This window comes from Geotrypetes seraphini, chromosome 5 (genome assembly GCF_902459505.1).
Source record: "Geotrypetes seraphini chromosome 5, aGeoSer1.1, whole genome shotgun sequence".
NCBI lineage: Eukaryota > Metazoa > Chordata > Amphibia > Gymnophiona > Dermophiidae > Geotrypetes > Geotrypetes seraphini.
Genome location: NC_047088.1, coordinates 231,973,306 through 232,000,929, shown reverse-complemented (window position 1 = coordinate 232,000,929; position 27,624 = coordinate 231,973,306). Strand labels below are relative to the sequence as shown.

The window sequence follows — 27,624 nt, the reverse complement described above, 5'->3', positions numbered from 1 at the left end:
TACTTATCGCCTTGAACAACTTACTTACTGAGAAATATCACTTGATGCAGGAATTTATTTAAAATGTGTATAATCTGCTCATTCATATTAGGTGAAACACATATTAACAAATACTCTTTGATGCAGTGTATCGCAAACTGTGTGCCGTGGTGAGATTCTAGGTGTGTCAGAGAATAGTTAAGTTCTGAAATGCGTTGCCAGAGGATGTGCAGATAGCGTAGCTGGTTTTAAGAAAGGTATGGACAAGTTCCTGGAGGAAAAGTCCATAGTCTGTTATTGAGAAAGACATGGGGGAAGCCACTGCTTGCCCTGGATCGGTAGCATAAAATATTGCTACTCCTTTGGTTTTGGCCAGGTACTAATGGCCTAGATTGGGCACCGTGAGAATGGGCTACTGGCCTTGATGGACCATTGGTCTAACCCAGTATGTTCTCATGTCCTGTAGGCAGTAACCTGATGCCAGTGCCTCTCCTCCTCTCTGCATCCCTCACTGGGGTGGGGGGGGAGAGACTCTACGCATGTGCAGACATCAACGTGATGATGTCACCCATGCACATGACATCATCACGTCAATGTCTGTGCATGCTCGGAGGTCCTACAGACGCAGTCCCGAGTTTAGTGCGCCGGGGCTTGAAAAGGTTTGGAGGCAGTAGTTTACTGGTATTAGAGATGTATGTACTGTAGAGAAATGCAGTAAAAATGTGTTTTTTTTGTCTTTATTAAAAAATGCTGTTTGAACATGTTCTTATGACATAAAGAATACTTGTATACCTAGGTGAGAGAGAGAGATCTAAATTAAGTAATATGTTTTAGCCAAATAAAACATTAACTTTTCTTGAAATTCATCTTAATATAATTTAAGCAAATTAGTATAATCAATTACTGGCTTTAAGATACTTTGTTCAGTTGTAACATAAATTCAAGATAGAAATAAGACAAGAACTCAGAGGTCTTACCATCTAATATTAAAGAGGAAATTCTATAAAGCAAATACTAAGGGCTCCTTTTATGAAGGCGCGTTAGTGGTTTAACGCACGTAATAGCGCGTGCTAAACCGCCCGACGTGCTAGCCGCTACCGCCTCCTTTGAAGCAGGCGGTAGTTTTTGGGCTAGCGCGGGGGTTAGGGTGTGATGAAATGTCACATGCGTTAAAGCCGATACTGCGGCTTCATAAAAGGAGCCCTAATGTGGACATACTAATAGTTTGGACGCTTAGGCGCCACACTTTTTTTTTTTTTTTTAGCTATCTGCTTGTCACATGCTGTAACCAGTTCAGTCACATGCACATCCCAGTCCCACTGTTGGACCCCTGAAGAAGCTGGTACTCCAGGTGAAGCGGGTCCCATTGGGGACTTATTTAAATACTTACCCCCCTCTTTTACAGAGGTGCGCTATGCTTTTTAGTGCACGATAAATATCAGCGTGCACTAATCATGCGCTAAATGCTAATGTGTGCATGTTATCCTATGGATGCGTTAGCGGTTAGCGCACACATTGATTTAGCTAAACACGCATTAAAAAGCTTAGCGCACCTTTGTAAAAGAGGGCCTAAGGTCCGGATTCTCGAACAGCGCCAATTTTTTTAGGCACCCAAACTCAGTTAAAAACACCATTCAAATTATATTTTTAAATGAGTTTTAAGGCACATATTGGTGCCTAAAAATTTGGCACTGAAATCATGCCTAGGGAGGCAGCCGAATGCCACTATGGGTGTGGCTAAGACCAGAAGTGGCATTTGGCAATCTAAGTCGACCCTGTAGGCGCAATTCACATCATAGGTAGGTGCAAATGTAGGTCAGGAAAACCCTGAGCTTCATTTCTGGCGCCTACCTTTGCCAGGGACACAATTCTGTATCCGGCGCTATCACATGATCGGCACGCAATTGGTGGCTGCTTTTAAGGTAGACACCAACTACAGCGCCGATTACAGAATCTGGGCCTTTGTTTATAATTTGGAAATGACAATTCAAAATTTACAGACAATTTGTTTAGGCTAGTTTGACTGCATTTAAGAAATAGTTGTTTTGTTTTTTTAGAGTCATTGATAGAACCTGGCAACCTGTGAGACTCAGAATTGAATGAGAATTGCAAGCTGGTTTCTGAGACTCCTTTTCCTCAAACATTCTTGTTGGAGTTGCTTCACTTAATTGGAGGTCACTCCCTAGGCTCCTATATATAGGTACATTATTATAGAATTGCCTACTATAAGGGAAGCTCACATTCCAACTTCGTTTCCCCCCCAGTGAGAGGTTGTAAACTGAAAAAACACCATGAACATCTTCTCTCGCACCAAGCAGCATCATGGGGTAAAGACCTAGAACAATTGCTTTCGCCCACTACTTATGAGGAATTTAGGAAACGTCTGAAAACACACCTGTTCCTAAAGTATCTAGACAACTGATCCTCTCTTCTCTCTCCCCTCTATAGCGATTAACTTGTTCTATTGATCACTCTCTCCTCAAAAATGGATTTCCTGTCCTATTAACCCTCTTTCTTCCTCCCCTCTTAAAGTCAATCAATTTGTACCTTTGCTTAATCTTTGTAAATTGCATAGAACTTCACGGTATTGCGGTATATAAGCTGTTATTATTATTATTATTAATTATGTTTACTAAGGACTCCTTTTATAAAGGTGTGCTAAGCATTTTAGCGCATGTTTAGCGCACGCTGAATCAATGCATGCGTTAACCGCTAACGTGTCCATAGGATAACATGCACGTGTTAGCGTTTAGCGCACAATAATATTTATTGTGCGCTAAAAATCATAGTGAACCTTTGTAAAAGAGGGGGTAAGTCTAAGATTTATGTGCCCATCGCACACAATAATGTTTGAAATATTAGCATACACACAAATAGGGGTTGATTCTATAAAGGGTGCCAACTGATTTTACATACAAGCAGCAGCGAGACCTACCGCAACCACCAAGAGCCCACAGACCCGATCCTCCCCCTGCAGTCCATTGGAGAGATCAATCTGCCTGCTTTTAAATATCAGCAGCAGTGGAGATCAACTGCTTTTACACCTAAGCAGCAACGAGACCAGCCACAACCACCGAGAGCACACAGACCCGATCCTACCAAGAGTGTGAACTCTTCCCTTCTGCTTCTATTCCTTTCTCTCCTCTCTTCTACCTTCCAAAGTATTTAGATCAATGCTGTCTTGTTAAAATGTTTATTTTATTTTTATTTTTCCTCTAACTCTACTTTTCACTTCTCTATTACCCTCCAGGTACTTTAGTTAGATTGTGAGCCTTCGGGACAGTAAGGGAATTTTTCAAGTACCTTTCTTATTTCTAATCTTAATGTATATTTTCTGTAAACCGCTTAGAACCTAACGGATGTAGCGGTATATAAGAAATAAATTACATTACATTACATTAATCCGGTGCCTACAGTTTTTAATGAGGATTTAATTGGTTTTAAACAACAAGGTCAGTTGCTATGCTCATACACGTCCAGGGTGGGGAGGGAATATTTTCTGATTTATTATGCTTAAGAACAATTGTTGGGTATAAGGGAGGGGCATATTTGATGTGAGTTAAAATTCGATGGTATATTAAGTGATGTTAAAGTATAAAATGATTGTATCTTATGTTACACTTGTTGAAAGTTTTAAAAATGAATAAAGATTTAAAAAAAAACACACACACACAAAAAAACAATTAAACCAATTAACCCCCATCCCACCCCTTTTACAAAACTGTAGTGCAATTTTTTTTAGTGCTGGCTGTGGCGGTAACAGCTCCGACACTCATAGAATTCGTATGAGCATCAAAGCTGTTACCACTATGGCTGGTGCTAAAAACTGCGCTACGGTTTTGGGGGATAAGTTAGGCGGCGATAGGGCGCCTACCGCCAACTAACGCACGGTGCCCTTTTCAGAATCAGTCCCTTACTGCCTACAAAATAGATGCCAGTAAGTGTTCCCGCAGTATTTTTTTTTAAGGCTCTTTATTAAGGACGAGATTAGTGCATATTGAAAAAATAGAAAATCATCCGTTTTCCAGCTTCGATAAAAATTACCTTAGTACAAGGGGAAAAAAAAATCCATGTAGGGGCACGCCAAGGCCAACTTTTACAATAACCTGGTATAAGGATTCCAAAGATAGCTGTATCGTATGAGGTGCAGTTATTGTATGTTGCACTATTACATATGGCCTGATCTGTGCCACATATTTCCTTTGGCTCTGTTTCTTTCAGCAGCCAGCTTAAATGAATACATTTGGCATCCAAGTCCATTTCTGTATCCCAGTCATCAGAAATAGAAAACACCTCTCAGATTCTACCCTCTGAGGTGCAGCAGTATGTGGCTGCCTGGGCCATCATCCCACCTCTAAGGTGGGATGATCTGCCCAAGGTGGGATGCTCTAAGTTGGAATGTATCTGCTCAAGCTCCCTTCTATGCCAAAGTTGAATGATTAAATGGAGAGCTATACGTTTGATAACAATGATAATAAGACAGGTATTCCTATCTTAGTTCTATTGTTTGATACTGAAAAGTTGCTTGAATGGGCAGACTAGAAATTTATGAAGCCTGTATTTAAAAGGTCGGGGTTGGGGAGTAATTTTTGCACATGATTTAGCAAATTATGTGAAATTCTTAAAGCTAGAATTAAAATTAATGGAACATAGCAACACAGTTTTGCTACTGAAAAAAAAGGAGTAGGCTGGGGCATTCCTTACAACCTTAGATTTTTGCTTGGTTAGTTGAATTATTAGCTGGCCAACAAAGAGAGAATCCAGATGTATCAGAAGAGAAGGAAAATTCAGTCTGGTAATGACTTATTGCAGACATCAGGTCTACTATCTTGCTAATTTAATGAAGTAGCTATGAATTTGTTGCTGTACCAGGCTTCAGAGTACTTTACCTTTATTAAGAGTGCTATAGCTTGTTCAAAATGCTGCTGAGTAATTTGTTCATGGGATACGAATTACATCAACATGTGAAATAGAAATCCTCAGCTATTCCTGCCCTTGTTGGGCTGCCGCGTGAGCGGACTGCTGGGCACGATGGACCTCAGGTCTGACCCAGCGGAGGCATTGCTTATGTTCTTATGTTCTTATTGGCCACCACTGCATTTTGGGTAGAAGGTTTCAACATATTGTCTATGATGACACCCAGATATTTTTCTTGGGTGCTGATCCCCAAGTTGGACCCTAGCATCCGGTAACTTTGATTTGGACTATTCTTCTCAATGTACATCACTTTGCATTTGTCCACATTAAATTTCATCTGGCATTTGGACGCCCAGTTTTCCAATTTCCTAAGATCTTCCTGAAGTTTTTTCACAGTCCGCATGTGTTTTAACAACTTTGAACAGTTTAGCGTCATCTGCAAATTTAATCACCTCACTCGTAGTTCCAATTTCCAGATCATTTATAAATAAGTTAAATAGCACCGGTCCAAGTACAGATCCCTGAAGCACACCACTATTTACCCTCCTCCATTGAAAAAAATGTCCATTTAGCCCTAACCTCTGTTTTCTGTCCAATAACCAATTGAATTTGAAACATTGCCCCACATCAAGGGCTAGATTCTGTAAATGGCACCCAAAGCTAGGTGCCAAACTGATGTGTACTAAGCTAGTATTCTGAAAAGGGTGGTCTGCAAGGAATGACCTTCAAAGAATACTAGCTTAGCATGCATTTGAGGCCATATTCTATATATGACCCCTAAAAAATTGGCACCAAAAAGTACAAAACTTATCCATAAAATGCTTCTGAAGTTAAGTGCAGTTTATAGAATCAAGCTTTGCACCCATCTGCATTACCAATTTAGACCAATGAAAACCAGGCCTAATCTGTGCCTAAGCTGTGTATGGATTGGGATATTCTACAACAATGCACCTAACCTTTAAGAATGCCAGTGACCCATCCATGCTTCTCCCCTGGCCACACCCCTTATGAAAATTAAAATATACCACTTTATAGAATACGCTTAGAAAGTTGTGTGCATAAATTCTAATTGGTGACAATTAGTACCAATTACATATTAATTGCCAATTATCAGCACTGATTGGCTTGTTAAACTATTAAGTTGTCAGCAGAGATTTGCAATGTGCAATGATTTTTGTGTGGAACTTTGGTCATACAGGGCTAGATTCACTAAAGCCCCCTTACCTGTCCGATCCTGTTCCGTTCCGTTTCAGAGTCTTGCTGGGTGACCCATTCACTAAAGGCTCCCCATGCAAATGATCAGAAACATGCCCACAAGCGATCCCACGGATCACTGAAGACCGATCGTGACGCATGCGCAGACCATCATTGATGGCTGTACATGCGACCCGGCATGCACCGCTCTCCTGCACCAGCGAGGTCAAAACAAAGGGGGAAGGGTTGGGGAAGTAATGGCAGGCAAAGGCAGCCAAGCCCGATCTCGTCTCCTGACGGGGCTCGCTGCAGCCTCTTTTAAAAAAGTCAAGGAGGGGAACTGCCAGACTACGGAACTTAACATGAAACCCGCCCCGACTCTCCTACTCTCTGCTGTCCTTCCCCGCAGTGCGAGCCCATGGTTTTAAAGCAGGGCTTCACTGTGGGGATGGGCGGCAGAGAGCAGGAGAGTCGGGGTGGCATTTTCCCCTACAGGCTCAATGGTTTAGAGGACGGAGAAGCAGGCTTGCTGCTTGAACACAGGAGGCAGGCAGGGCGGCAGAGAGTAGAGTTTTTTCAGGGCTGCAGGGCTGGTATTTCAGCACAGGAGAGAGCAGGAAAGGAGTGAGCAACAGTATAGAAGCAGGCCCTTCATGCCTAACTTTGGCACCAGCATTTATGCATAAATGCTCATGCCAAGCTGATGGCTGTTCAAGTATTCTATAACATTGCACCTCATTTCTGGGAACAGCTCTGACTAACACTGCTACTATTTATTATTTCTATAGCACTACCAGGCACATGCTGTACTGTACATGATACATACAAGAGACAGTCCCTGCTCAAAAAAGCTTACAATCTAATTATGATAAACAGGATAGAAGGGTAAATCTATGCACACTGATCAGGTAGTGAATTACAAAGGGAGTGATGAGGTAGATATGGTAGGGGTCTATAGAGGAAGTGACAAACAGATGCAGGTGCTTTGTAAGAGGGTTGTGGTTAGGACTTAAACACAGTTTCAAACAAGCGGGCTTTCAGCCTGGATTTGAACACCGCCAAAGTCAGAGTCTGATGTACTGAGTCAGTCAGTTTGTTCCAGGCATAAGGTGCAGCAAAGTAGAAGGGACGGAGTCAGGAGTTGGCAGTAGAGCTGAAGTGTACAGACAAGAGAAACTTACCGGATGAACGGAGTTACCAGGACAGAGTATATGAAGAGATAAGAGAGGAGCGGTGCTAAGGAGCTACAGAGTGAATAAGAGGAGTTTGAACTGTATGCAGAAACGGATAGGGAACCAGCGAAGTGATTTGAGGAGAGGGGTAACATGGGAATAATGATACTGGCAAAATATGAGGCCAAGCAGCAGCATGCTGAACAGACTGAAGGGGAAAGATATGGCGTAATGGAAAACCTGTGAGGAGCAAGTTGAAGTGGTCTAGGCGAGAGGTGACGAGAGCATGGATGAGGGTCTTGGCAGTGTGGCTCAGAAAGGAAAAGTTGAATTTTAGCAACGTTGTAGAGAAAGAAAGGGCAGGTTTTGGCGGTCTGTAGGATATGGGAAGAGAAGAAAAGAGATGAGTCAAAGAGAACCCCCAAGGTTGTGAGTCAACAGGACAGGGAGGATGAGAGCAAGATCTACAGAAATCCCTGATCCAACCACGGCCATGGCCTTTGTTCTCTTCCATCCTATGAAATTTAGCTGCATAAGGCATATTCACATGTAACTCCTATACCAATAATTGTTAATGCCAATAATTGATTTTTATCAGTTAATTGTTTTACACACAGATCTGTGATCTACGCCCAACTATGGGCTAGATTCACTAAGCAAACCGATTGTGTACCGATCAGTTTGCGACCCCTTTGCGACCTGATTTCCTTCCGACACGATTCACTAACCTGTGTCCCGATCACCCTCCGATCTGCGCATGCAAATGAGGGGGGATTGGCATTCAAATGATGGCAATCAGTGATTCACTAACAAAAACCCTCAACACCAACTGTGCTGGCTGATCACAAACAAGCGACTGCTGAGGACCAGTCGCTCAGGTCCTTTCCGACAGCCCCGATCACCTTCCTGCCCCGAACTCCTGCAGCCCCGACTCTACCGCATGCCTTGATCTCCTGCCTGCCCCGGACTCCTGCAGCCCTGACTCTCCCACCCTGCCCCACAGTGCAAGCCCGTGGTTTTAACCTGAGGGCTTAAAGGGGGTTAAAACCGCAGGCTCTCAAAAAAGTTTAAAAAAAAAATTATCTTCTGGGTCTGCGCATGCGTTGGAATAGCTAAAGGGCGATCTGGGCAGGCGGTTGGGGGCATGATTCCGATCGCCCTCATTTGCATGAGGGTGATTTGTGAATCAGCCCCCCGGACACGGATCGGATCCCTCACAGATTGGATCGGATCCATGCCCTTAGTGAATCTAGCTCTTTGAGTTATATATACACATTTCAGTGCTAAATAACTAACTTATTCCCCTCTAATAAACCTTGAACCTTCTATTACGTTAAGAGAGAAAAAAATTAATTAATTAGTGTGCCCCCCCCCCAGCGTGTGTTTGTATGGAAATCCTTTTGTCAAGCCCCATATCTATCATAGATTGGAAACCTCCAAATCATTCACTGATTTTAATTAATAGAAATATAAATAACAGCATTAAAAATAGCATTAGATTTTCAAGCAGAAAATTATACATTGCAATAAAGCAAAGATAAATTAGTTTTCCCAGCTTAAAAATAATGCATCTTTGGAAATTGCTTATGTAAATTTAAAACAATGAAATTTTAAACAAATCTCAGATGGTTTGCTTTGTATAATATAACCCACCTAATGGGTGCAATTTTTAACAAAATAATTACAGTGGTGCCTCGCATAATGGGCGCCTCGCACAGCGAACGCTGCGCACAACGAACTTCAGGTCTTGCTTCCCACAACGAACTTCGTTTCACACAACGAAGTCGCCCGAGCTGCATCCTTCCGCGCAGGCACTGCGCTTAACTGCCCTCTCTCTGCCTGGCTCCCTGTGCAGTGGCGGACCGTCGGCTCGCAGGGGCCCGGCGCCTACTGCTGATGCGTTGGGGGGGCGGAGCTACTCTCGCCGCTTCCCCATGAAGGGAAGGGTGAGCGCTCAGAAGAAGAAATGTTTTATGTAAAAGCAGCACAAACTCGGGGGAAAACGGCAAATGCTGGGAATGTGAGCTGCCCCGCCAGTAGAGCAGAGATCTGCCTTGCAGAAACAACTGCCCTCTGACCACAGAACCACCGGGCCAACCAAAAATAAGCCAAGAAAAAAAAAATGAACAGGTAAGTCCCAGTTTTTGCCGCTGAGACTCTGCCCTCTCTCACTGTAAAATTAGACTCTACTTAGACTGTCTTTAAATTTAAAAAATGTGTGTTGTTTTAAAAAACAATTATGTTTTTAGATGTATCTAAATAAACATAATAACAAAAAATTTATATTTTTTTATGTCATCTTAGCATATTTTATGCTGCAGAACGAATTATTTTTTTTTACATGTATTGTTATGGGAAAACACGTTTCATATAACGAACTTTTCGCATAACAAACTTGCTCCTGGAACGAATTAAGTTCGTTGTGTGAGGCACCACTGTATAAAGATGGTTCTTATATATTAAGAATAAAACAAGGAGAAATGGTCCAGTTTCTGCCAATAGCTTTCTCATATATGCACACAGTAGGATGATTTAGTGCTTAAATATCATGCAGATCAACATTTAACAAGGTCCTTAATTAGTTACGGTTTTGGCTAAGGTCTCCAGGATGCCTTGAAGGAATTCAAGACTGCAGCTCAATTTGTAGTGTTATAACATCCAGCGTTTGATGTTCTGCTAAATGGCTAGTATTTTCTAAAATTGGGGGAGGGAGGGAGGCAGTGACATCACTCAAGATCGATTACAGTTGCCATGTCAGAAGCAGCTGCTATTTAGGTCTTCAAATGATCAATAGTAATGTGTTCCATCTGTCAGTTATGTGCTTGATAGATCAACAGAGCAATTGCTTTCCTAGGATGCCAATTTGTCACCATATTTTGAAAATACGCTGACATATCACCTTGTACTTCCACAACTTTTTCACTTTGACATTCTGTTTTTGCTTCAATGTTAGGTCACCAACTTTCAATAATACATTAATAGTATATACATATTTGCCTTGGTATGATATATAGGAAGGTGTCTGGGAAAAGCATTAAAGAATCTCTGTGGGTTCTGGTGGTTAGTTTTTAGCGCACGCACCAGATTAGCGTGTGCTATAGCGCGCGCTAGCCGAAAAATTACCACCTGCTTAAAAGGAGGCGGTAGCAGCTTGCGTGCGTGGCATTTTAGCGCACGCTAAAATCTCTAGCGCATCTTTGTAAAAGGAGCCCTATGAGCCCTTATAGATAACACTGGAATCCCTGGATAAATGAAATTATTATATTGCCTACCTGCATGCAACACTGATAGGTCCTTTTACTAAGGTGAGGTAGCCGAATTAGCGCGCACTAACTGATTTAACATACGCTAAATGCTAATGGGTCCATTATATCCTATGGACGCGTTAGCGTTTATCACACGCTAAATCAGTTAGCGTGTGCTAAAACGCTTAGCGCGCCTTTGTAAAAAAAGGGGGGTGAATGTGCATCCATACGCAAAAAATATGAATTGTACAGTTACTTAATGTTTGTTATAATTTTGCAAAATATCCAATTTCCACTGAAAAAAGTAAAACATTTACTGCTAAATAAAAAGATAATATATTTTCAAATAAGTAGGATTTTTTATTATGGGAAAACTAGTTACAATTAAAAAAACAGCATGATGGTTCGTAATCTGAAAGTGTTGGCACTTGCTCTGTCAATTAAGCAAAAACACAAAGACTCAAAACCAGTGACAGGAAAAGACGGCTGCCGATTTAATAAAAATTCAGTTAACAACTACTACTTAACAACTACTTAAACATCAAAATGTCATTGCTTCATAACCTTCCCCCAACCCACCATCTCCTCTAATGACTCACAAAATCATATACCTTCTCCACCGATCTGCACACTCAAATAATCTGGGCAATCCCTCTCTGTCAGTCTACAACCACACGCAGACACGTCACTTGTCAGTGTACTAATAGGGCCATAATGGGGAAGTCTTGGCAGCTATTTTCATCGCCGACACGCATGTGCAGGAGTGAGTAGAAACGCTCCTTCCCCAGCGTTGTCGCTGGACCACCAGGGAAACCAGGTAGGCCTGGGGTATTTCCTCTGGATCAGGGAGGGGGAATGCTGCCTTTTCTTGTTGGGGGAGGGGGGTACTGAAGGTATTTTTTTTATTAAAACCAAAGAAAAAAAAAATCATGTCCAATCATTGGTGGAGGAATGTTTCTCAGTTTGGGGGAATGGGGGTGTTGAGTTGGGCTGGACTGATGACCCCCAAAGCAATCCAGATAATTGAACATCCGGATAGTTGGAGTTCAGATAATCAGCTTTGCCCTGTATCACATTTTCAATAGCAAGGAACAGACAAGTTCTGCAGGATTTGAGAAGACCTCCCTGTTCCTTGTGACTGAAAATACAATATTGAAGCATCACCCTCCACTGACAGGAATGCAATTGGAGGACTTCTTCACAGCAAGGGAACATTGGTTCACACACTTGATTAAATCTCCTCGCCACCAAAAGCATCCCCTGAGTCCTGCCTTCAAGATTCCAACCCCCCCTGCAACACCCCTAACCCTCACCTAACGGTATCCCCCAATGCTGTGGAACACATCACCCCAGATCTTCCCACAGACTCACTGGCATACGTAGTGAAGACAGCAACTGAATTTGAGAGGGGGAAAAAAACCTCTTCAAAGAATTAGATCTGTAAATGAGAAAAAGCAAAAATATACTGGGCAGTACAAAGTATTACTCCAGGAATTGTTTCTTTGTCCAAACTGTGCCTATGAATAGTTAAGGAGCGATGAACGGTAAAATAAAGATGAGTGGTTGATAGCTGTAAACTGATTACAGTACACTATTACTACCATCCATTCAGTTGTGTCTGATCATTGAATGCTCTATAGGCCAGTCCTTGGCATGCTTCCCTGTTTTCCACAGCTTCTGTCAATTGCTTGATGTTCACTCCCATGCCATTTTTGATGGTATCCAGTCAACGGGCCTTGGATCTCCCCTGCTTCCTTTTACCACTGACCATTCTGAATATCACCTCCTTTTCTAGCTTAAAGTCTAAGAAAGATCTAGAAATAGTTATTTACTTCACAGCTGGCTGCAAAATTCTGATGACTGAAAATTAGTATTCAGAAAGGCACAACAAGGTAGTACATCTTATCCATTGTGACCTTTGTATACATTGCATCATTGCTGTACTATACTAGCAAGGCACTGGGACCATGACCACAAGAGAACAAGAAAGAATGATGAGGTTATAATCGCTTGGGAGATCTCATTCTGATTGATATACAGTTGCATGCAAAGATACCAGATATAGTGGTAAAAGAGAAAAAATACACCAGGGCAGCATTTTTCATAGAGGTATCTGTCTCAATACATTACTCTGTGAATCAGGCAAAGAAAGAAAAGATTCTTAAATACCAACAAATGCATTTAGAGACCAAGTGAGTGTGGCAAAAGATACAGAAAGATTTCACATTCTATTTGGAGCCAGAGATTTGATTAAAAATAATTTTCAAGCATACCACATAGAAATGAAACTGCGGAGTTCACTGCAATCATTGTCATCCATATTTTTTTTAATTGGATTGATTCATTGGTTTCATTACTCAACACCAAGACTCCTGAGGCAGGCTCTTTTGGGCAGAAACACGATCGTGTCAAGTCTGTTTGTTAATAAAAAGGATAGAGCACCATCTAGTCTCCCTTCGTTGTTGTTTTTGTGCTCCTCACTGGTATGAAGGCAGTTTATCCTGTTTGTCTTTTGTAGAGATAGAAGTGACAGGCCTTAGCAGTTTGTTGGATGTGTATAGAAAATAAGAGGTCAGATTGAAGACTCGTAACTACAGGTTCAAGTAGGTCATCATTGGCTCATCGTTATGTCCCAGGAATTGCATTAGATAGTTCAGAAATGGGCTTTTACAATTACCAAATGTGGTCTGAACCTTCATGTACAAAGTTTAAGACACTGCTAAAGACGTGGAGGGGTATAATAATAAAAAAAAAAACATCTAAGGTCCCTTTTGGCCTAAGGCCTTAAACGTTGAAAGTAGAAGCAGGGAAAATGTCCATTATCAAAAAAACATCCAAAAGGAGTTTTTTTTTATAATGGCCTACCTTTACGTTCAGCTGTTTAAACGCCCAGACCACCACTACGTCTATACTAACACCATATAATCAACCTAAAAAAAGCCTAACTCCCAAACGCCTAAAACAAGAGCTTTTAGGCGAAGGAGGAGCCAGTCTTCAATTAACCATTAGTTTAGCAGGTAAAAGCTAGCTTACATGTGAAAACTCATTGGTGCATTGATATTTCTCTACTTGACGAGTACTTATGTTTTTATGGTCAAAGTGATTAAACATTAGGAGCATTCTTGAGTCTATTGTATTTTTCTGCTGTTTCTCCTTTGTTGTGGACATTAAGGGGGAAATTCTAGAAATAGTGCTTAAACTTAGTCATTGGTACCAGCACACAGTTTAAAATGACAAAACCCCCCACAACATTAAAGCACTTACTGGTACCTAAATAATACACAATATCTATAGATATATCTTACCAAGTGGTCTAAATAACCAATATACCTTCAATGATAAATGATCCACTCTAATAGGGAAATCTAAAGTCTATATTCAGCATTAAGTAGCCAATTTAATCAATTTTATTTCAGGAAAAAGGCCTCAGAGTAGGGAGCGCTACGCAAGTCGTACCACCGACTAACGCTGTCAGCGTAGTCAAAATTATTGTTTATGTTCCATTATTCAGTCATTGGCCAAAACACCTGAATGTTGATTAGTTCTTTTAGTAAACTGGTAAATTTTTTCCTGGGTGGTAGCATGGAGGGACAGATAATTTCTTTTAAATTCCAGTTCCTTCTATATGCTATTCTTAAATCGTAATCTTTAAATACCCCTGAAATTTTTAAGATCTCCCAGTGTTTTATTATGGACCGGACTATTTGATAGATGTCCTGAGAATAGGTAAGTACACATGTGATTGTCCGTTCATCTTGGTGTTGTTTGGAGGGGCTTTTAGGGGTAAGGAGAATAGCATATAGAAGGAGCCGGAATTTAAAATAAATTCTCTGTCCCTCCATGCTACCAGACAGTATTACTAACATGGAGGATAAAGACTCAGGTCATCGAGCTTGCGGTTCATGCCAAATGTGCGATTTAATGATGTGTACCAACAAATTTCATAATCCACGAGATCAAAAAGAATACATACTTAGACATTCTTCAAACTGTAAAACGGATGGAGTTGTCTATATAATAAGGTGTCCATGTGATCTTTTATATGTAGGTCAAACTTCTAGAAAATTCCATATCAGGCTCACAGAACATAAAAAGTAGCATTAAACATCAAGTTCTAGGAGCACCACTAGCAAAACACTGAAAAGAGAAAAATCATGAGTTTAAATCTCTAAAGGCTGTTGAGATAGAAGTAGTAGGAAGGGGGAGGTGAGGCAGAGACTTTAGAAGATACCTAACTCAACATGAACAAAGGCGGATTCATCGACTAGAAGCATTTGCTCCTAAAGGCCTTAATAAAAACATAGAATGGCAACATTTTTATTAAGTAGTTTATCTCCATTCTTTTTTAAATTTAATGTTTTCTCAAGCTTATGATCTTTAACCAATGAGATAGAAGCAGGGGAGGAGCTACCATGCTACATATGTATGTGGAAGTATAAGTTATATGCTGCTGCCATCTTGCCGGCGTTTGAAAACTACTGGCAGAACTAAAAAGGGCTGTAAGTTAAATTCTGCTTTGATTTTAATAGCTTTCGGTATGAATAGTCACTATAAGTTTTCTGTTCTCTGATCTTTATTTGTAGAGACCACTGTGCCCGACTATTGGCCCTGAAGCAGCAGATTAAGTTATGTTCCACGAAATGCTGGCCAAATTGGCCCAGGCTTTGGTTCCGGTTGCTTAACAAATGGCACAGATGATAAAAGAGTATTTAAGATAAGTAACAATCTGTTAGTACTCTTCAAATTGCCAGAGTGGTCTACTATATAAGTCTACTAGCTGATGCCCCGGCGTTGCACGGGTATTTAATTATAGCAATAACACTGTAAATGGATTCAAAAAAAGATACTTTATAGTGGTGAAATAAATTATTTTTTTACAGCTTTATAAAAAGTACAATATTCAAATAATAATGTGAAATATTTGACAAAATGAATACAATACAACAAACACAAAACTTGATTATAAACAACATTTTTAGTTTCACCTCCAGGAGCAAGAACATATACATTCTTAGGTGAACCCACCCTTGAGCAAGCAACATAGAGTTGTCCATGGGAAAAACAGGGGGATCTTAAATCCACTCCACAGTATGTCTGTCCTTGTGATTTGTTGATTGTGATAGAGAATGCAAGTCTCACTGGAATTTGCAATCTCTTAAACTGAAAAGGAAGATCTGTTGGAATAAGTGGTATCCGCGGGATAAATACGGTTTCACCTTGTCCCTTTCCGGTTAAGATAGTCGCTTCAATTACATTGGACAGTAACCTCTTTACACAAAGCCTTGTGCCATTGCAAAGTTTTGGTGGGTCAAGGTTGCTAAGTAAAATAACTGGAGATCCAACAGCTTTTTACATTTTTTCCATTGACATGAATGGGTGAAATAAGATTTAATGTTTGTAGCTCCGCCCACGTTTGCAGGTGGGCCGCGAGACCCCCAGAACATATCACCCCAGGTAGTGAGGGATCTGCATACCAATTTGCGTTCAAATCGGTCCCACAGCTTTTTACATTTTTTGCATTGACTTGAATGGGTGAAATATGATTTTCTGTTTGTAGCTCCGCCCACGTGTGCAGGTGGGCCGCGAGACCCCCAGAACATATCACCCCAGGTAGTGAGGGATCTGCATACCAAGTTTCGTTCAAATCGGTCCCACAGCTTTTTACATTTTTTCCATTGACTTGAATGGGTGAAATCAGATTTTCTGTTTGTAGCTCCACCCACGTGTGCAGGTGGGCCGTGAGACCCACAGAACATATCACCCCAGGTAGTGAGGGATCAGCATACCAAGTTTCGTTCAAATCGGGCAAGCTGTTTTTGCGTTGGCAGCTTTTTACATTTTTTCCATTGACATGAATGGGTGAAATCTGATTTTCTGTTTGTAGCTCCGCCCACGTGTGCAGGTGGGCCGCGAGACCCCCAGAACATATCATCCCAGGTAGTGAGGGATCTGCATACCAAGTTTCGTTCAAATCGGTCAAGCCGTTTTTGCGTGATTGCGGCACATACACACATACACACACACATACACACATACATACCTCCGATTTTATATATATAGATAAATTATTTGAAATTTGAAATGAAGTTTTAAATGAAGGCTATGAAATACACTTCCCCCTCCCCATTCGCGGTTTCCCTACTCACAATTTCACATAATCACAATTTTTTTTGGGGGGGGGAGAGGAGGGAAAAAAACCTCATATTTTTATCTTCCCCCGGCAACCTGGCCTTACCTGGTGATCTAGCTGGTTTTCGGGGCAGGAGCAATCTTCCTAAGCTCCTGCCCCGTGCAGATAGCCATTAGGAAATGGCTGTGGGGAGTTCCCGTAGTCTCTCGAGAGTAAGGCCAGGATGCCAGGGGAAGGTAGAAGGGAGGCGGGGGTGGGTCAGAGCCGGATATTTGTGGTTTTTCACCATTCGCGGTCCGGCTCTGCCCCTATCCCCCGCGAATAACGAGGAAGAAGTGTAATATTTAAAAATAAATAGCCAATACAAAAAAAGGAAAAAAATTACCAGATTACTAAAAGAACTAATCAACATTCAGTTTTTTTGACCAATGGTTGAATAATGGAGCATAAACAATAATTTTGACTACGCTGACAGCATTAGTCGGTGATATGACTTGCGTAGCGCTCCTTACTCGGAGACCTTTTTCCTGAAATAAAATTGATTAAATTGGCTACTTAATGCTGAATAAAGACTTTAGACTTCCCTATTAGAGTGGATCATTTATCATTGAAGGCATATTACCTAAATAATACACATCAGAATCTTTCCTACATAGGCACTTTAGACCGCCTAAAGATACTATGCGCATGGCTAATGCCAGAAGTGGCGTTAAACAGCCTAAAGTGCCTACTTAGGCACAGATTATGACAAATATAGGTGATGAAAATGTAGGCCCAGAAAGCCTTGGCCTACATTTCCAACGCCTATCTTTCATGGTGGTATAATTCTCTGTAGGGCACCGTCGCGTGATATCAGCAGCCGCTTTTTAGGTGACTGTCGATATCAGTGCCCTATAGAGAATCCAGGCCTAAATGAAATATCAATCAATACATTTACAAAACCTTCAATACTATCAGGATATGCATAGATCACAGCAACCATTTTAGAAAATAAGATATTCAAAGGAAGGAAGGCATCTAATCTAATATAACCCTTACCCGCGCATGCGCTGTTAAAATGGCATGATCCCTGTCACCGTGATGTGTGCCTCCATGTAAAATTTGATTTGAGGCACGTGGGGCAGCTTGTGGCGCATGGGGCAGAAGGAAGCAGAAGAAGGAGATTATAACTGTTTCATTTGGCGGTTTCTGCATGTGCAGTAGAGCGTGCTGCAGTTTCCCCATCAGTAGGAGCCTGCGGCAGTTTAAACATTGCCTTTCTTCCACGACGCTGCGACCCTGAAACCACTGCAGATCACCACGAAAACTGGGTAAAAGGTAAAATGAAGGGAGAAGGGCTACTGATGGACAGGGGGAGCAGGGAAAGAGTGCTGCTGGACAGGGGGGAGATAAAAGGAAGGGAGAAGGGCTACTGCTGGACAGGGGGAGCAGGGAAGGGATGCTGCTGAACAGGGGGTAAGTAAAAGGAAGGGAGAAGGGCTACTGCTGGACAGGGGGGAGGTAAAGGGAAGGGAGAAGGGCTACTGCTGGACAGGGGGAGCAGGAAAGGAGTGGTCTTGGACAGCCGAGGAAAGAGAGAGACAGAAAGAAAGAAAGAAAGAAAGACAGACAGCGGCCAAGGAGAGAGAGAGAAAGAAAGAAATACAGACACACACATCTATTCTAGCACCCGTTAATGTAACAGGCTTAAAGACTAGAAATTTAATAATGATTCTGTGAGGTTTATATTGATAAAATGGGTTGTTATTTGGAGACTAAGAGAAGATACTAGATGGCAGGATTTGTAGAATACACATAACACTCTATCTTTTTATTATATGGCTTGATCATTTTAGCTATTAAAAACACCAAAAAAATAAATAAATAAATAAATACCATTTCAGATCACAAAACTGAGAAAGTCAGAAACACAAACATTTAAGCAAGTCAGTTCAAAATATAAATGAAAAGCATTCCTACAAAAACAGTGAATATAATCATACAGTTCCAAATGAAATGTTCCACTTACATATCTGTGCGTTCCATCATATTCACACCGCTCTATTTTCCCTAGGCTTCCATCTGAGAAGTATAGCTTTTCCGCCTTGTGATCAATAGTAAGTCCATTTGGAGTGAGAATATCTGTGCCGACAATGACCTGGGCATTTTTCCCAGAGAGGGTAGATCTCATGATACTTGGGTAATGTTCATTCCAATTACTCCAAAACATTAAACTGTAATCACAAGAAAACAACATAATACGTTTAAACCCACAGAGTTCTGTCATTATTGATTCTTTTCCAGAATGTATCTAAAAAATACTTACATTTGACATAAGCACTATAGATTAAATAGCATAAGTAAATCAGACAGAATCATATTAGGTTTTATACCAAACAAGTTGCTTGCATTTTCTTAAAATTGCGTAGCTTTTCAACTCATAGACAAATGTTACTGAAAACATTGCATTTCTTTAACACATTGTTCAAATTGCTTTAGATGAAAAGAATCAATTGTTTGAAGACAACATTTGGTTTTTAAATATATATGAGTCGATATACAGCTGGAGGCACTAAGGGGCAAATTTTATAAGAAGCGCCCAAAATTTAGGCGCAAAAATAGGCACCATTCAGCGCGATTCAAGTACAATTGGGTGCTATTTAGTGAATCATGCTGAGCGGCACCTATTTTGGAGGCACCCAATAAATAGGCTTGTTCTAGGCACAACTAAAAGTTAGGCGGCCATGCGAGCGCTTAAGCACACTTAAGTGCAGCTATTCTGTAACAAGGCACCTAACACGAAACCACGTCCATGCCTAACATGCATAGCGCCTATTTTTTTTGAAGACCGCCTACATTTTTAGAGGCGCCTTGTTACAGAATCGCTCTTTCTTGATAGGCGCCTAAGTTTCAATTATTGCTGATTAAAAAGCTTAATTGAGCTTGTTATTCAATTTAGATAAGCGCTTATGTAGTTGGGCGCCTCCAAAATAGGTGCCTAACGTTAGGCGCCAGTTACAGAATTTGGGCCTAAGCTTTTTGGTGACTGCTGCCGGTGTTATACCTGGAAATTCAATACTAGGCCATGTCTGGGCTCTGGAAATTAATTTCAGAATTTATGGACTGGGCAAAACCGTAGTCGCTTAAGTGCAACATTCAGTACTTATCTGATTACAGTGAACCACTGACTTGCACGGTCTGTGTCCCATATGTGGTGATTTGGTGTAGGATGGGCTGGAGAGGGCATCAATGGGAACTCCACTAACTTGGTACATGAGGTTGTTACTGGACAGACTTTATGGTAGATACCCTCAAACAGGATGGTTGGATAGGCTGGAGAGTGCTTAGACGGCAACATCAGCATTTGGAACCTAGGACAACGCCAGGTGGACTTTTACAGTCTAAGACCCAGAAATGCCAAAGAAGAGGCATGTTAATTTAATCATGTATTTTTAATGGGCAGACTGGATGGACCATCATTTGCTATGTTACTATGTTAAGCATTCTTATTTTTGCAGCTACTTTGGTCTATTAAGTATTGAATAAATATTGATCAGCTATGTGCTGCCTCTGCTCCCAGAATGCCTCCAAACTAGCTTGTTTTGAGTTAGGCACTAATTGGACATTTTTTCAGGAGGCAGAAAGTGATCCTCCATTAACTCTTCATTAGCCAGTTAAGGGGGGAAAGTTATCAAGCATCAAGACACCACTGAGGTGGTTTCTGGCAATACAGGTCTGTGCAGTGTGTTCACCCCCTGAAGCACGAGAAAGGAAACAGGAGAGTCACCTCCACAACACAACAGCAAACAGTGGAGATGTCCAAAGACACGAGTGTGCTTATTTATATTTCAAAACTCTGCTTTATTTGTACAGTGACACGGCACGCGTGTGTTTCGGCCCAAACGGCCTGCCTCAGGAGTCTTTCTGTTAACCCAATGTGTTTTACAGAGAGAATAAGTCACAAATGAAGATATTATCGCAAACAGACACTCTAAAATGGTGTGAGCTTGTGAATTCTCTAGCTCACACCATTTTAAAGAGTGCCTGTTTGTGATGATATCTTCGTGTGTGACTTATTCTCTCTGCAAAACACATTGTGTTAACAGTAAAACTCCTGAAGTAGGCCATTTGGGCCGAAACACAAGCCTGTCAAGTCACTGTACAAATAAAGAAGAGTTTTGAAATATAAAAAAGCACACTCGTGTCTTTGGACATCTCCACTGTTTGCCTGTTCATACTCTGAAGCAGCCATGAACACTGGCCGTCAACGGTGTGACAGACCTTTCCTAACACAGATACGCCTTTTTATTTCTTAATCTTTGGAATTTCAGTGCATTTACTTGCATTGCCCAGAGCACCGATTTAATTTGTATATGAGGAGGTTTCTTATGCCTATGAGTTTTACCATTCCATACCATCACCTGTCTCTGTAGGGTAGAGGTTGGGATCTGAGGCTTTTTCCTCCTTATTTTTCATTTTATCGGTTGCTCTGTTTCTCTGGGCACTTGTAGTGTTTGTGATACATGTATCACAAACACTGTTTTGTTTCTGATGACAAGTAGATGTGTGTTTGGTTATTAAAATAACCCAGTACATGTGGATAATTTTCCCATCCCTTAGTGTGTAACATGAAAATGCTAATGCTTCCGTTCCTGCTCTCTGCCCATGCCTTTTTTTAATCAACTCAGAATAGAGGTCAAATTCAAAAATGCATGGGATAGACACAAGGGATACCTAAATAGAAAGAGGATGGAAACACAACATGGCTGTGGAGGTGTTATCTTGCAATCCAATTATCCAATATAGGCTATATAGTTTAGTCGTGATATCCCATTCACTCCTCAGTGCAAATATGCAAATATATTCTTTAACAGTGCATAATTAATATTTATCCCTACTTTCAGATTTATAGTCCAACTTCAAAGAACCTTAGTGACATCACTCAAAGTTTTTACAGATTTAAAGGTAGAAGTTTGATGGTGGATGACGGAAAATAGGGCAAGCCTTGACAATGCATCACGTGAAACATGTTGGCTACATATACCCCTGACGTATGAAACCACAAAGCTAAGTAACAGATAGCAAATAAGATGGAATAACAAATATAAACCATAAAGTAATTTGAATTAGTAGTTAGAACGGTGAAGATAAAAGTTGTTTATTTAGTAAACACTGATAAAGAGTGACACGTCAAGCTTAAAGCAATGATAAGACTTGAGCTTTGAGTGGTATCGCTGAGGTTCTATGATGTTGGACTATAAATCTTAAAGTAGGGATAAATATTAATTATGCATTTTTAAAGAATATATTTGCATGTTTGCACTGAGAGGTGTTATTTTGGGCAGGAGTAGTGAGAACCGAGCCCAGTGCTAGACAGACTTCTATGGTCTGTGTCCTGCAAATGGCAAGAGACTGAAAGATTAGCCAAATCCAGCATGAGGGGACTGAGGTTGAGGCCGGACAGACTTCTATGGCATAATTATAAATATTTTACAAAAAGTTTCTCTGGTCAGGAACTGAATGTCTCTATAGACTGGTAAATTGAATTCAGAGAACTGTACGTGTCTTAACTTATTGGACTGCAGTGAAGGGGTGTAATTTTTCTGAAGTCTCTTTTTTCCACATATTATTGATGTGTTTCAGAGCAGCTGGATTTTTCATAGTTGTATTATTGACTACATAGTTTTTAGTGATCTTCATATTAGGATATACAGTTTAGTTCTTTTGGATTTTGCTAACCTAATCACCCCATACTATAAAAAATTGGAACTTTAAAGGGGGGTAAATGGGCAGCTCCATTTTAAGCATCCTGGCCATGTGGTAGGAGCTTATTCTATAATAGAAATTAGGCACTGATGCCAGCACACACACCCATGCACGCCCGGCATAGGATGCTCAGACAGAGGACATGTTCAACTGGAAGAGCTTGAACATCCATGCATGCCAAGATATTAATTGTAATGTGGCACTTGCCTGGGGGGGGGGGGGGGAGCAAGGAGAAAGAAGACATGGACTTTTGGCTATGCTATTGATTTGCTCATATTCTTATACATACTGTATTTTACAAAAGGCTCCTTGCTCAGCAGAGCCTTATGGAAGAATTGTGAATATCTCAACCTAGACAACTCAATTCCTACCTCAGCATCCTGTACAAAATGATGGGGGGGGGGGGGTGCTTCACATATAGGACTATTAAAATTGCTTTATTTAAAATGAAATACAATACTTTTTAACATCTTGCTTTGAGGTCTATAGTTATTAATATAATTTTATATTGCATTCAGATAAGTAATTGGTCATTATAACTAGGTAAATTATACAGATTATACATACTCTTTTTGGATCTATCACAAAATATTGAATAAAGAATAAAATTGGGGTCTAACTTTATTAATATAACCCCCTCCTTTTTTAATCAACAGCCACTACAGTAAAAGCTCTGACATTCATAGAATTCCTGTGAGCGTCGGAGCTTTTACCACTGCAGCCTGTGATTTTAAAAAAAACCCTAATGTGGCTTCATTAAGGGGTGGGGGGGGATAATTTTAAATGGCATTCAGATAAGAAATTGGTCATTATAAATAGGAAAATTATAAAGATTATAGTTACTCTTTTTGAATCTATCACAAAATATTGAATAAAGAATAAAAGCTATTATGAACAATTTTGTTGAATTCCAATCTTCATCATATAGAAATAGAACATGTTCATACTTTTGACATTCATCCAGTGCTAATACATGTGGATGGTCATCTTCAGACATTGTGATTACAAATTCCTTGTTGAAAGCCCCTTGCCGATTCTGATTGACCGTGTGCCTTGTGATTGACGATGTAGTGGAGCTGGTCCAGTAAAGGGTGTCCCAAGCCCTGTGATAAGCAAGGCCTTCCACAGAGCCTACATCTGATAAAGAAGATCAAAAATATACATGGTTACTTCCTATTATTAAAAAAACATAGAAGCCTTTTCATTAGCATCTTATTTCCAGAAATATGTGTATCCAATACTATTAGAAATAACTGTAATATTACTACTACTACTACTAATCACTTACTGTATATAGGGCTGAAAAAAAACATTAAAAGACTAAGAGCGATCCAAAACACGGCGGTAAGACTGATCTTCGGCCTGAAAAACTCTGACCACATCTTCCCATACTTAAAAAAAACTGCACTGGCTACCAATTGAAGCCAGAATTATCTTTAAATTTGGCTGCCTCTGCTACAAAACATTATTTGGCTCCTTACCCACCTACCTCATGAGCCACTTCATTGTACAGGACACTCCCCGCCTCTCCCGCACAACCCTTCTATTCTCATTCCCCACTCCCAAGGGATATCGATACAAAAAATTACTTGATAGGACACTATCCTTTCAGGCAGGCCCCTGGAACAACACCCTAGGCGCCCTTCTCCTGAATTCTCCATCATACAATCCTTCAGAAAATTTCTGAAAACCCACCTATTCAACAAGGTTATCTGATCCTTCGGAACCCTTCCATCCTTCCCACAATCCCAACACGCATCCCCGCCTACCTGCGCACCCCCGCATAATCTCAATGCTGTAATCTCCATGCTCTATATACTTCTATTGATACCTGCGGTATCCACAGTGTATTTCTACTTTACTGTATACCGTCTTGAACTGAAAAGGTATGACGGGATATAAATCAAGCTATTATTATTATTATTATTATTATTATTAAAACACAGAAAAATAAAGATAGATAATGACCACATTTGTTTATTTATTTATTTACACATTTATATCTCGTATATCCGAAATCTATGTGGGGTACAACATCACACTCATAAAAAAAACAATACAATTACTCAATAACACAACACAAACACACTACGTAATTATTTCAACTTATAACATTCATCATACAACTCATAAAATAGAACCATATATATAGAACCAATTGTTTATTGCACTTTGATAGTTTGGAAAATCAACATTTTTTTTTTTTTTTTTAAAGAACCATATATGAACTAAATCACTCTCAAATCCTGAAAAGTATTTCTAAAAAGATGAGCTGTCAACTCTTACAAAAGGAATTAAAAAAAATGTAATCAGGCAAATCCCATCCTGGAGAGAAGTCCATAACAGGGGTCCAACCACATAAAAAATGCATGAACGAAGATTTAGATAAATCTCAGACTGGAGGAACTACTAATAGTTATTTAGACTGCGAACATAGTGAGTGTACAGGTACATATGTCTGAAGCAACAACTTCAGGTAGCAGACCATGGATTTATTTATATACCAAAGTCAAAAACTTAAATTGAATTCTCCACATCATCGGGAACCAGTGAAGCTCAACAAGCAAAGGAGAAACATGAGCATGGCGAATAATCCCCCCAATCACTCTGGCTGCAGCATTCTGAGCCACTTGGATGGCCCTCTGAGAGGCCTGGAGGGCCTATCTAGTCTGCCTATCCATGATGTTTACTATCCCTTCCTCTCCCTTAGAGATCCAATGTACTTGTCCCAAGCTTTCTTGAATTCAGATACATTTTTCTTCTGCACCACCTCCACTGGAAGGCCATTCCAAGCATTTACCACCCTTTCCATGAAAAAAGTATTTTCTGAGGTTACTTCTGAATCTATCCCCTTCACCTTAATCCCACCCCACCTCATTTTAAGCTTCTTTTCAACTGAAAGAGACTTGCCTCCTTGCTTTTATGTCACATAGGCATTTCAACATTTTTATTATATCATCTTAGATCAACCTTTCTTCCAAAGTAAGTAGAATCTCAGTTAACTGGTATTCAGTTAACTAGAATTCTCAACCAACTAGCAAAAAAATTGTTATGACACATCAGAGGAAAGGCCCTCTTGGGGCTGTTCCCAAGCAACCTATTTTGAATGCTGCCTCCTGCTGACGGACTGCCTCTTCGGATAAGGAAGGGAGGGGGTTTGGAGCTCAACACCCCTACCTACTTCTGCTTCCTTGGGGCTTGAAGGAGGAAGGGGGGGGGGGGAATTGCAGCTCAGGGCCACTGCCATGCTGGTGCTTTGGGGAGGGACTTGAGATCTGAATGACAATCTTTGTATAGTACTATATTATATAGTAACTCTCAGGCAACCAGAAAAACAGTTATCCGGCATCCACCAATCACCATGGGTCCTGGATAACTGAGATTCTACTGTATACATATTGAGATCTTGACGTCTGTCTCCCTATGCTTTATGATGAAGACTACTGGCCATTTTCGTAGACTTCCTCTGGACAAACTCCATCCTATTTATATCTTCTTAAAGGTGCAGTCCCCAGAATTGTACACAATATTCTAAATGCGGTCTCATCAAAGTCTTATGGCAGCAAGCTTTTGACCAATAGCCAATATTCCTTTATTGATAAAACTTTTAAAATCAATAGTTTCTAAATAAATACCAGATTTTGTTAGATAAATATTCCATCTTTCATCCTTTTCAATATGGTTTTAGGCAGGGCTGTGGAGTCGGTAGATAAATGTTCTGACTCCGACTCCTCAGTTTTTTGTACTTCAGACTCCGACTCCGACTCCAGGTACCCGAAATTTCCTCCGACTCCGACTCCTCGACTCCAACTCCACAGCGCTGGTTAATTTTCAGATCGTTAAAATGGAATGTCAAGTTGAGAGAAATGAGCATTTTCGACACCACCTTCTTTTTGCTTTTAAACAAGGTTCTAAGGCCGCAGAAGCTGCTCGCAACATTTGTGCTGTGTATATAGTGGGTGCTATAGCTGAAAGAATCGCTCGTGATTGGTATGCCAAGTTAAAAAATGGAGTCGGTAGATAAATGTTCCGACTCCGACTCCTCAGTTTTTTGTACTTCTGACTCCGACTTCAACTCCAGGTACCCGAAATTTCCTCTGACTCCGACTCCTCGACTCCAACTCCACAGCCCTGGTTTTAGGCTTAGTTATTATATAGAAACTCTGTTTTTATCACTAATTTCTAAGGTTCAAAGTATACTGAACAAAAATTGATATGCTGTTCTTTTGAAATTTGATTTATCAGCTGCATTTGATGTAGTTGACCATAAGGTGTTGATATTTCTTCTTTCACAATTAGGTATAGGAGGTAATGTTTTGAAATGGTTTCACAGATTTTTAGCTTTAATCTCTTATGTAGAGTATCCAAATCTTGGCTTCTGGGTTGTGGGGTACCTCAGGGATCCCATTTATCCCCTGGTACTGTGTGTTAAAGGCAAGGCCAGTAATATGGAATGAAATCAAATAGCCCCTGGGGGCATTTGTTAACTTCATTTTTATTAATTATTATTATCATCATCATCATCATTTGTTGTATTAATTGCAAAATGCATTCCTTGCTCTTCCCTAATCCCTAATATATTTGCTTTAGGTAGTAAATACGAGGGGGTGCTGAAAAGTTCTCGTCCCAACCAACTTCATAAATCTGATGTTATGTAGCTGAAGAGAATTGCTCTAGTTTTAAAAAGTGCCAATTTGCAGACTCTAACAAAATAAACTAAAATAACACTCTTTTCAGCTACATAACATCAGATTTAGGAAGTTGGTCAGGATGAAAACTTTCCAGCATCCCCTTGTTGTTAGCTCCATCATTTGTTGTTAGCTCTATGGTAACTGCTACCATTCCTTTGAAACCATGATAAATACCTACTATGATTTAGTAAATAAGGCCTTTAGTCCATAGACTTTGGACAAAAAAACCTCCCAAATCCAACAGGTTTACAGAAAAGGAACAGTGAAACCACGTCTTCATCAGGGGTCCTGTAGAATGGAGAAAGTAATGTGTCACTGAGGTGTATGAATGTTACTATAATTGTGAATATCATGCAAAAATTGACACATTACTTTCTCCATTCTACAGGACCCCTGAGGAGTAGTGGCTCATGGCCAGAAGGGGGTGATGTTTATGGGACGGTAATGGAATGGACATCGGACATGATAGTGCAGTATTTTGTACAGTTTTTTTCTACAAAAGGGCCTGGTTTTTCATATGACTCTGGGTAACTCTAGTTAGATACAAGCAT

At 40.4% G+C, this 27,624-nt stretch overlaps 1 protein-coding gene across 1 annotated transcript in view; it reads right to left on the bottom strand.

Moving 5' to 3' along the window:
* The window catches only part of LRP1B (LDL receptor related protein 1B), a 1,445,547-nt gene that overhangs the window by 429,669 nt on the left and 988,254 nt on the right, over positions 1 to 27,624 (bottom strand). The window contains exons 40-41 of the mRNA XM_033944130.1: positions 23,330 to 23,519; positions 18,646 to 18,850 (exon numbers count right to left, since the gene is read on the bottom strand). Coding sequence (XP_033800021.1) covers positions 18,646 to 18,850; positions 23,330 to 23,519 — 395 coding nt within the window. The remainder of the gene's footprint in view (positions 1 to 18,645; positions 18,851 to 23,329; positions 23,520 to 27,624) is intronic.